Raw genomic sequence first — 11490 nt, 5'->3', positions numbered from 1 at the left:
TTAAGTTTGTTATTACCATAAATAAAAGTTATTTGTTTTAAAACAACTGCACATATTTTGATTCAATATATAGTTTGTCATATCAAGTAAAGAGTACACAGTATGCTAGACAATGCAAAATGAAAGTTTCAAATACCCGGTATATGATAAAAATTTATTGAAACATTAGTTTGATTCTTATTAAATGCAATTAAGCATTTCTATTAAAAATGATTGATGGTTTAATATTTGTAGTCATGCATTGCTTACTCAGTCATTCATAGTCTTTAGATTGAACTGTGTTATTTATTTTAGATACAATAAGATTCATAACCTTAACTTACAGGGAACTAATTTCAAAACATTTATTTCTAAGTTTACGTAGCTGATTGAGTCCAAATGCCTCCTGCAGATGAGCCTGTCGATGCAGAATTAGTTGCCGATGAAATTGAAAAAATTGATGGAGGCAACATGGTATTCCATTGTGTTCTTCATGAAGATCATGAACAACTGGCAAGGTTGGTGAAGTTTGATGAATATTACAACAGTGCATCTTGAAGGATAAAAAAATCACTGTGTGAATTTTGGCCATAATAAACTTGTCTTCACTATTAAATCTGATGAAAATAATATTTCAGGACAGCTTTGCTCTCAGTATCAGTACTGTGCTGCAAACAATGTAAAATCTCATTATGTTGCTTTTATTGTATCTCATTTCATGCATCCTATTTGTGGAACAAACTCAGATTGTTCAGTGTCAAGCGATTTTGCTTACAATGATTTTTTCACAATGGCCTATTGCACAATTTTCCTGATTATGTCAGGGCCTGTGAATAATTATCAAGTACCGGTATTGTATAATATAACAACGTTTTTTACTTTGCTGAAGAAAAACATGTTTTCGTTTATCAATTGTTGCATTTCAAATTGCTTTACATCAGATCTGATATCATCTGATTGTTTTTGTTGTTCTGAATACTTTGAGTTCTTTCGACGCTCATTGTATACTGACTTGACGGTTATCTGTAATCTTTGTGCATTTGCCAATAGTTTGTTATTTTGCTGTATTCTTGCTTAAATGAGAGTTGCATAGAACTCTGTGAGCTACAATTGCTGTCTCAATTTGTTGTCATTTGCTTGATTGGAAGAATCAAGTCCCAGGTCTCATCACTAGGAGATTGACAACTTGAGCCCCTTATTTGTTGCTTTGGATATTGTTTTGGATGGACATTGGATAGCTTTGTCTGATGCAAATGAATCATAAAATAAATACAAATTATTAGTGATTTCTTTTTTGATTTTGTAACGCAAAGATTTTTTTGTTTTACTCATATGCTATTGGTCAGTGCATATCATAAAAGATCTTGATAAAAGATATTGTATTGTAGTAAGTGTAGTTCTATTTGCTATTAAAACAGCGCTGTGATCTGTTGCTACGAAAAATTGCCTATACAAATCTATATTATTGTTGCAGACTGCAGTGCATATGTTTTTTGAAGATTTAGTTTTTGCCATTACCATAACAATTTTGAGATTGCACCACAATTTATTCAATTATTATTTCCATTAGCACTTGCCAAAGTATACATTTTACCGCCAGATAAAAACTTAAAAAAGCTGTTCAATTCACAAAAAAGGCTAATTTTTATTTTTTCTGAATTTAAGTGTGCTTCTGCCAAAGTTTTTTTTTATCAAATATTATATAACTTTAAGTAACAAAGCAAACAAAAAAGAGTAAATTGTATAAACAATGTAAAAACACCAATGTATAAAATGTATGTATAAACAATGTAGTGGTACTGTCTATTGATTGTTTACATCAGTGCCCCAAATTTATTGTTAACTTTGTTGTGAAAATTTTTTTTAATTAATTATTTTATGTCTTTCAGGGTATTTGATGATGCCAGCAATCCTCACCATGAAAACGCTGCTAGTTCCTTGAACAACAAAAATAACGTAGGAAAAACGCCTCTTGAACTTGCATGTGTATTAGGAAGGACAGAGGTTGTTCGGGAGCTTGTGAAGAGAGGCCTAGATGTAAATCTGGCTAATTCTACTGGTAATGTTTCGATTGAAATATCAGAACAGTGTCTACTCTAATGCTAACTGTATGGGGGAATGGAGGTTTTTTAGTAGCATGATAAGGCATTAAAGTTCATTTTAAAAACATCTCATTGAATCTTTGAAGAGCCTATAACGTGCACAATATTATTAGTAGGCCTATTATTTATTTGCATCAGACAAGAATGTCCATATTCGAATAAACAAAAAAGGCATTTACTGATCATTAGAGAAAGCCTTTTTTGTGTTTTCAGCAGCTTTACTTCTATGCTTCCCTTAGTTGTAGACGTTGTGGCTGTGATCAAGTTGTTGCCAAAGCTCATAATTTTGTTTACTTCAAGTTTTCTCTTTCTGTGTCTGACAGCTGCATTCACTTTGTATTTAACTGGATGTTTTTTTAGTAGTATCTAGTAACTAGCATCAGGTAGCTGGTTGCTAGCAAGTAGTATCAGTAGCTTTAAATTTTAATCCAGGTTATATGCCCGTTCATTTTTGTGCCTGCTGGGGCCACCGCGACTGCTTGGAAGCATTAGTGCAACTGGGTTCCAATGTCAATTCTAGAACAATCTATGGAGAAACCCCCAAGCAACTAGCACTCCGTTATGGTCACAAGGAATGTGTGGAATTCATGGATTGGGCTGGTATGTCAAAGACACATCATACTTTTATTTTATCTTCAGCTTCATTTGCAATGTCACAGTTTCAGAAGGTGAAACAGAACATTGAACAGAAAGGATTACAAAACAATAATGTTAGAAGGGAATACATCAAAAGTTTTATACAAAACTGTAAAAGCATACTTTCCACATTTGTAAAAAAATTTCATCTGCTTATGGTGCAGCAAAATCAGTTTTTCTAAAATATATCAGCAACCTGAGAAAAGTGTTTTAGCAGAAGTTTATTTCATTGCAGCTTCTAGTGCTTAGCTTGCAAAGTGTTACTGTTCATCTTGAATGAAGCACGAAAATAAGTGCACATGAAAGTCCCTGATGAACGTTCTTAGCGTGGAAGGTTCAAGGTTACGAGTAATTCCTTAGCCTTGGGCTGGTAACCCAGTAGAACACAGCTTTTCTAATAAGTTACTGTCTGTTCACCCAAAACAACAGGCCATTAACATTAGGGTCTAGCTTTGCATAGTGTGTTCTTTTGTAGCTGTAAAGACGCTGACAAAGTTATCTTTTGTCAATGGCAGTTTTGTAAGATGTTAAGTAGATTCAAAATTGAGTTGGTGTGTTGGTCTTAAGTTGTTAAAGCAATAGTGGATTAGAATGAAAAGATAATGCAAACGATTAATTTGATTTCAACAGAAGTAGAGTACGAAGTGGAAATACAAAAGAAAGTTTACAAGAAGATGAAAAGTTTAATACAGCCTAGCAAGAAGCAAAAAGATGAGAAGGCCGTTTAACATCGTTAAAAACACACAGAATTACTGCAGTTTTTGTACAATGTACTGTGCATGCCTCAATTTGTTTAAATAGCCACGACATAAGTTACTTTTCATTGGTTTTCGTGATATGTTAGTTTTTTCAAATGGTTATGATGCTGTGTGAACTATGTTTGTCTTCATCTATTCTTCAGTATATATTACAGTGAGTTTCATTCAATTGTGGACTTGCACGTTGATCAATTACAGCTTTTTTCCTTTGATGTGAAGTTATTCTGACGTGATAGCGAATACATATAATATCTTCACTATAATTAAAACGAAAGTTAACAGATGTTTGTACATATTTAAGGGGTGTGCAATAGTTTCCCAAAATACCCATTAGCACCCCTTATTTTCACATTGTTACTTCCATTTGAAACCAAGTAATGGGCTTTGAGCCTTTGAAATTGCTTGAGTTCTGCAAACTCTTGTGAAGAAAAAATGTGTAACCATTTCTATATATGAGGTTAACCCAGACAGCAAAATCCGTCATTTTTACATTGATTAAACGTCTGCAGACGGATTTTGCGGCCTGGTAATCGCTTTTATTTTTGTACTTCCAGTGAGCATATCATTTGTTTTTCAAAATTGATCCGACATGTGTAGACGTTGCTAATACGTAACAAATGACGGATTTGCTGACTCGGACTTTGTATTTTTGATGTTAGTAAAGTTGAACAACGGTCACGTGATCGAAATACAAAGATCGACCATATGCTTACCTAGTTGTTGATGGCACTAAACAAACCGTTTTCAAATTTATTAAGCTGGGTTTTTCATACCTGATGTTATCGTTCTGGCCCAGACAGCAAAATTCTTCAGTTTTACATTGATTAAATGTCTACAGACGTTTAATCAATATACATAAAAGTTACAGATTTTACTCTGGAGGCATGCTGCCCTGATCTACTGTATATTGTACACATCTGTGCTATACAATAAAACAGCATCTAATAAAAAAGCCACATAATTTAATATTAACAACACAATATCCACGAAATGGGTACTTCCATGTTATCGAATGATATCTTGGGGTCTGGACCATAAGCTTTTCTGAAACATCACGTTTGGCATAATATGGCAGTGAAGAAGAGAAAGGAACACCATGTCACATTTAAACAGCCCACTAATCTGCAGTTTGTCACGTGACAAAGGTTTTGAAATGGGTACTTCTGATGATCTTGCATGGTATTTATTGGTATAGGCTTCTAAATTTTTGCTTTTTTTGTATTTTCTTGTGATTTTATAACCTTGCGTGTTATTATTAAACCATTGACATAAGAACTAAGCATAAAATAAGTTAAAAAACTTATTTAAAGTATGTGTTTTAACATTATGCACGCAGGCTTCAATTGACCTATTTATTATACGTCTATGCGCTAAATCATTACTTGCTGAAAGTCACACCCCTTCTTATTGACTCTAATCTTGTTGTATTACCAGCTGCCAAGCTTACTTTGACTTCTTTCATAACCCATGTGCGTGAGCTGGTATCTGACCCCGAAAAGCTTCAAGGTGTGAAGCTCACTAAAGAGGAAAAAGTAAGTCTATTACGCACGCTTTTACCTCAACCGCCGCCTTTACCAGTCGCTGTTCGAAACAAGAAAAAAAAACTGTTAAAGATTTTCCCAACCATGCAACTTTTGGTTGTACCAGCTTTCAATGTTTTGGCTGACTGACTTAGACTTTTCACTAGACATTTAGTTGTTCTAGCAGTGCTTGATTGCTAAGTGAATCACGTCCGGAATGCCAGGCGAGATATTAGCCAATAGGGTCTTTGTAAGCCAAGTTCGTCTGCCAGATTTCAAAATATATCACCAAAGTTAAATGGCAAAGCATTAGACTTACAGAACGTTGGGAAACCGCATTAATTACATTTTCACTTGCTATACTTGAAGAGTTGGTTGGTGGTACAAACTTGAAAATTGCAAGCAAAATGTTGCTCATGGTAGCTCAAAGCTGGAGGTTTTTATCTGACTCTCTTCAGGAACTATTGTCAGAATAAAATAAGCCTAAAAGTGCTGAAGTTTTTATACGGTAGTAGAAAAAAAAAACGAAATGTAAATTTGGCTGATCAGAATAATTCAAAATTAAGGAAGAAATTTTAAGATAACAAAAAGCAAGAACCCAAAAAGGATTCGTATATGCCTTAAAACTTCTTCGTTAATTTTAAATTGTTCTGATTAGCTAAATTTACATTTTGTTTTTCTGCTATAAATACTTCAGCAATTTTAGGCTTATTTTATTCTGATGATGGCTCCTGAAGAGAGTCAGACGAAAACCTGCAGCTTCGAGCTGCCATGAGCAACTTGCTACACTCGTCAATTCTATTGCTTTGTTAAGTTCACATTTTCATCAAGTATTCTCATCACTATTCTAGAACACAGCTGTAGGTTCTTGCAATGAGAAACAAGAATGGATGGAAAATAGTCCAGAAGCGACCGTGGAAGAGTTCTTGACCAAAAAATCTGAATTGGAAAAACAAGTTGAAGTTATTTTGAATAAAGCAAACTCTCCTGGTAAGCTTTTCATACTTGGCTAGTTAGTATACAACGTTTTGTTCAGCGTAAAATACGGTTTCCTTATCTAATTTTATGTGACTTGGAAACAGATTTTTCTTTTCGAGGTCTATTTATGCGATTTAAGGTCTCTTGCTCCTCATATTACGAGGATTGGATGCCAACGAATATCTATTTTATCTGATGGCATTTCTCCATGCCACCCGGCCTTCTAATTACAGATCCGCCCGAATGTTGTCGAACCAACACTTTTTATTTTATCTATCAGTATCGTATAAAAATCCAATAAACCCGCACTCAGAATGTAATACGCCATACCAACCTGTTCAATTCATGGTAGACTACATGCAGATAATGCGTGATGGGTTTTGCTCAGTTTTACTGTATTTTCTACCAGCTGACGTAACCGTTAGGTGGAAGTAGTAAGTCGACGCGTAATTATTCTGCGTGAGAATGCTATTTCCTTATTTATGAAGTCGTCAAACCACTCGGCAATCGGCATGCGACAACTCAGCAAGTCCTTCAACTCAGAATGTGCATTTAAGCTACTGTCAAGTCAGCAAATGAAATTTTCACCTGGCATCGGACTTGCTTGGTCATTGCTTGCTAAACTGTATATACTCACTTGTGACATGCCGAGTTTCCACTTGCTCACTTGTTACTTGCTCAGTTTCATCGCTTGCAACTTCAGCCACTTGCTAAAGTGTTGCCAGCTCAGTTATCACTTACTTAACTATCATGCTACAGTTTTGTTGAACAGCTAGGAAAGTTTCGCTATTATTTGGTGTCGCTAAATATAAATAATTTCCGCTGCTCAGTTTTAGAAACTTATAAAAGTGTTATAATTATAAATACTGCTAAAAATATTCGTGTTCTGAAGTTCGAATTCCAATTGAATTTATTGTTTTGTCAAAAGCCTTAATTTCTCAAGTCATTACTCCTCAATTTTGGTTCTTAACTCATCCTATAAATAATTGAGTTTCATCAACCCAATGTTTTCCAAACCTTTTTTAGCCGCTGCCTGAAATGCAATTATTTTTTGTTGCAATGAATTTTGCCACCCAGTTTTAATCTCGCCTTGCTCTTAGTTCTGAAATACCATTGCACCCGAAGGATTTACGGCCCAAGTTAAGACAGTCTGTATCCCAAATTTGGGAACCACTAATCAAAGTCATGAGATACATTCATAGACTGATTTTCGGTAATTCTAGCTGATACCCAGACAGAAAAATCCGTTCGATGGTTGAATCAATGTAGAAAATAATGACGGATTTTGCTGTTTGAGTAAGTATTATTGTCATTCTCTTGTGAATACATTCCAATGTAGTGAAAAGGGAATTTTCAGTAAGTTTATGGAATTATTATTCTTTGATAGATAACAGTCTTGTTGTAAACCAAAACACCTTTCTACGCCTTATACGTCAGAAAAACTCCACCGCTATATTTCTATCAACAATTTTGCGGCTATGATTTATTTTAACAATTGTTTCTGCTTGTTTAATGGTGTGATGACATCCTTGAATGACAATTATTTCTACATAACAATCCAGATGATAGTAATTTTGAGATTATTGACTTAGATAGGCCTAACAGTGTTTCTGAGTTTTGATTTTTGCGATTTTTTTCTTCAATAAAGTTATTATATAAATAAAGGATTATTGCCAACCGAACTACTGTAGATTCGGCAAAAATAAAAGTGAGTTATAATCTTTCTGACATTTAACGGAATAGTCGCTGCAGATTCGTATGGTTTGATTTCAAAACAATTGTTTTTGTTTTTGACGTCGGACTTCTCAAGTTTGTTTCTCCTCAATGCATGGAATAAATTCTTAAAATTTAATTCCGCTTTTGTGGTTTAATGAATAAAAAACAGCAATTTGCATGTAACTTTAAGTCGTCATTGAGAAAGTCTGTTACGGTGCCAGCTCCTGCCACCTGTGTGGCTTGTTGTCCTTGAAAAACCTTCGCTTTGACAAGTAGCAACATAAAGACGTGGTACACAAACTTGTACAGCGCATAGTGTGGTCTGGATTTTCAAGTCTCTGCAAACACGCATAAATGAACAAAAGGGTTTTTGTCTCCAAAACAACATTTAATCACGTTTTTCTTTAGAAACAGTACTTCCGTGCCGCAGTTAGTGAGTTTAGTTTCATTGAGACTTACGCTAATTGTAGGCTATCATTTAGGGCACTTGAAGCCTGCGGTCGATTCTTTTCATGTGTAGTGTTGACCACTTGTTTAAAACAAAATAATTACTAACTTTAGTTTATGACTTATTCCCTTTGAAAAGCGACTTATATATAGCTATTAAGTCACACTAGACATAAAATAAATTTGATGCTCAAAGCTAAACAGTAATTAACTAAAATAATACATACACAAAAACTACTTGGTCATTGATAAATTTATATCAGTCACATCTGAGTGATAACCTTTAAAACGTTTCCGTAAATCGTTATAGAATTTAGAAACTTAAATTAGCTTAAAAGCCATTACAGTTTTGGGCGTTTTTACATGTAAAGCAATATCAATTTGTCAACTACAAAACTTAGTTTTAAATTCTTTTGACAAAACTTCTTTTCATGATTGACGTTTATTAGTTCTTAAAAAGATGGCCCGAAACGTAAAATCACTCATGTGGCTACATTTAAGTGATGAGAGAAAGTCTGTTTAGCTTCAATTAACTGTGGTCTAAACATAAAATTCGGCAGTGTTATTAAATAAAATGTTTATGCCTTAAAATCTTTTACGAGATGTGCAGTTCATGACGTCGCCGTGGGCTGGGCGAACTCGCAATTACGTAGGCTCACCTTTGTCTCAGATAGGAAAATCCGTCATTTTTACATTGATCCAACATCTGCAGACGTTGGCTTACAGGCTTACAACATGCCGATGCCTCACAATTGAATGTTAAGCATGATCGGTGTTTAAATTTTTAACAGGTTACTTTTGACGTGTTCTCAAAACCCAAATAGTGCCCGTAAAGTCCTTATTGGGCCATTTAGTGTAAACGACAGTTTTTGTTGTTCCGACGATGTTTAGGCGAAAAGACTCAGAGTTCTTTAGAGTTTGACACCCCGGTTTGAAAATGACTGTTCTCTGACCTGATTGTGGTAGCTGGTGAGAGTGCAACAGCTGAATTTTCAGAATCAGAACATTTGGTCACGAAATCGACAGTTTCTGTTTGAGCTTTAACTGAGCCTACGCACTGGGGAAAATGTTTGATATCAATACGTTTTACAATTCAAAGACATTTCGTTGCTGAATTTCATGCGCAACTGTCCGAAGTCATTTCGCCTCTGGCATGATTTGATAGTTGCTGGCTATTTTCTATTCCATTTACTGTTGATCGCAAAGCAAGGTTGACGTCTTGTTAGCAAAATGCTGTGCACAAGTTTATTTTCCCAACTCAAGATTAACACGATTACAGGCTTGGTGGATTCGAAGAAGATATCATCAACGTTTTGTTGATGTTTTCAAACGAAAAGTCATTTCTATGAGAACTGATTTTAATTTAAGTGACTTTTTTCCTGGACAGCTCAGCAAATCAACCAGGGTTGCCAGCTCGCTGGTTTCCCGCGGAATTGGGTTTGTTTTGTGTTGGAGTCGAGTGACAATTTTGGCAGTTACGGGTTTTGTGGTGGTTGATTTCGTTTGGTTTCGTTTTTTTACAAACCAAATTTTATAAATACTATTTCTAGCCGTTTTTTGTTGTTTTTTTTTACTTTAATTTGTGCAAACTTTTAGGCTTATTTCAACTTGTAAATGAGTGGGCTACTTTTTACTCGCAATTGAACGAAAAGCGACCTTGAGCTGTAAGCGTGGCGCGAAAAAATACTTTATGGATGAAACACGTGTCTCTCGTCACTATTCTACAACCAACGGCCGAGATACACGGCCTTGTTTTGTAGATTCTCGTACAATGTAGTAGGGTAGTCTATAACTTTTTAAAGTTTTGATTTTGTGGTTAACTGATTAAAATATGAGATCATATCAGTAGCCTACTGCGCGACGTGCACGATAGAAGTAAACTTCTTTTTTTTGTAATCAGGTATAACGGGAATTACCCTTTCACAACATTTTTGTGGTTTTTCTTCATTAATTTTTACATTCGTGTTTTGTATCTGCGATGGACGCACACCATCTTGAGTTTAGACTTTAGACGAAGGAGATATAAAATGAACGCGTAAACTAGGTTCATTCACGGTACTAAGAACACTATGACACCCTTGTTTTAGGGTCCCTTGTTTTTTGCTAAGATTCTATTTAACTTATTGTTTTCAGCGCCACCTACCGGAAGTAGCGGAAAGAAATAAACAAACAAACTTTAACCCGTACTGCAAGTCACCAAGTGTCACGATAAAGACACGTCCGTCAATGCGCTTGCATGTTTCATTTGCAGCAACCACGGATGAGCTTACGGACATCTGATATTTTCTCTTCTTTGTTTGTTTTTGTGCGTCATTCGCAAAATTTCGACTATTTTCAATGTTTACTATACCACTGTGGTCTTTCATCGTTTATACTTTGCAGGTCATCAAGATCATAGATACACCAAATGAGCTTTTTATTTATTAATATTTGCGTAACATTTGGATAAGTCTATCAAACTTTCCAGGCGTGTGAGTTATTGGCGTTGTTAGCGCTAATTCCTTTTGGCAGATTTGAAAGCCGAATACTTATAAGGGTGAGCTTGAGTGATATTTTTATTTGTAAATGCGATCTCTCGTCAGACCACGTAAGATATTACACTCATCATTTCACTGTTTTGGTTTAAAATATAAGCTTTCTACACAAAAGTAGCCCATCAGGTTCCATGATAGGTATCGATAGTTGTCTGTCAACAGATTGTTTGTAGATGCAAATGGTTAATTTATTCCAATTTAAGTTTGTTTTCACTCAATCCTACTCTTTTTCAATCAATCCACAAGTTTGTATTGGAGTTTGAAAATTCACTTTTTTATTAAGTTACAATCACGTTTGCTCTAAATCGTATAAATTGTTATTGAAATATAATGTTCATGAAACACAGCAAACAGCATTTTAGTTTCATACATCGTTGATCCATTTTTGATGTGCTTGTGTTACATTGTTTTGTATAATCAATATTATCATCAAGTATTATCTTGGTAAGCGAGTATTCTCAATAAAATAAACTTGAGAAAAAAAACACGTCAATGCAACATTTTTTATATGTTAGAAGCAATAAGCTACTGCCAAGCCTACGACTTAACACAAAATAAATTAGAATATTCTGTACAAACCTAAATGCGTTGGTTTCTGACATTTTTGTTCACAACATTGTAAGATGGACAAGATTAATAAGTTTTCTTGACAAACTTCGTCAACATTTTTAAAACGCAGTCGAACTTTATTGGTGCGATGTGTAAGCTGGTATTCCTTGCTTATTATAACAACAATAGCTATCGGGGGTTTCTGCAACATTGGCGAGTTGATAAGTACTTGAGTTTTAGATACGCTATTGCTTTTAGATCTACATGGTTT

At 34.8% G+C, this 11490-nt stretch overlaps 1 protein-coding gene across 1 annotated transcript; it reads left to right on the top strand.

Moving 5' to 3' along the window:
- Positions 1-298: 298 nt before the first annotated feature.
- LOC145764665 (ankyrin repeat domain-containing protein 45-like) lies at positions 299-11167 on the top strand. The gene is made up of 6 exons (XM_082576311.1): positions 299-497; positions 1869-2038; positions 2514-2681; positions 4910-5007; positions 5847-5985; positions 10270-11167. Exons 1-6 carry the CDS (start codon positions 379-381, stop codon positions 10299-10301), a joined length of 726 nt encoding a protein of 241 aa, XP_082432437.1. The 5' UTR covers positions 299-378; the 3' UTR covers positions 10302-11167.
- The last annotated feature ends 323 nt before the right edge of the window (positions 11168-11490 follow it).

The sequence above is a fragment of the Aplidium turbinatum genome, chromosome 2 (assembly GCF_918807975.1).
Source record: "Aplidium turbinatum chromosome 2, kaAplTurb1.1, whole genome shotgun sequence".
NCBI lineage: Eukaryota > Metazoa > Chordata > Ascidiacea > Aplousobranchia > Polyclinidae > Aplidium > Aplidium turbinatum.
Note: the sequence above shows the minus strand (reverse complement) of the source record. Positions and strands in the feature narration are given on the sequence as shown.

Bases quoted from the DNA above. Each gene is read 5' to 3' on its own strand.
- LOC145764665 (XM_082576311.1), top strand. From the start codon at position 379: ATGCCTCCTGCAGATGAGCCTGTCGATGCAGAATTAGTTGCCGATGAA. The intron at 5,008-5,846 runs GTAAGTCTATTA...TCACTATTCTAG, and splicing joins AGCTCACTAAAGAGGAAAAA to AACACAGCTGTAGGTTCTTG. The intron at 5,986-10,269 runs GTAAGCTTTTCA...TATTGTTTTCAG, and splicing joins GAATAAAGCAAACTCTCCTG to CGCCACCTACCGGAAGTAGC.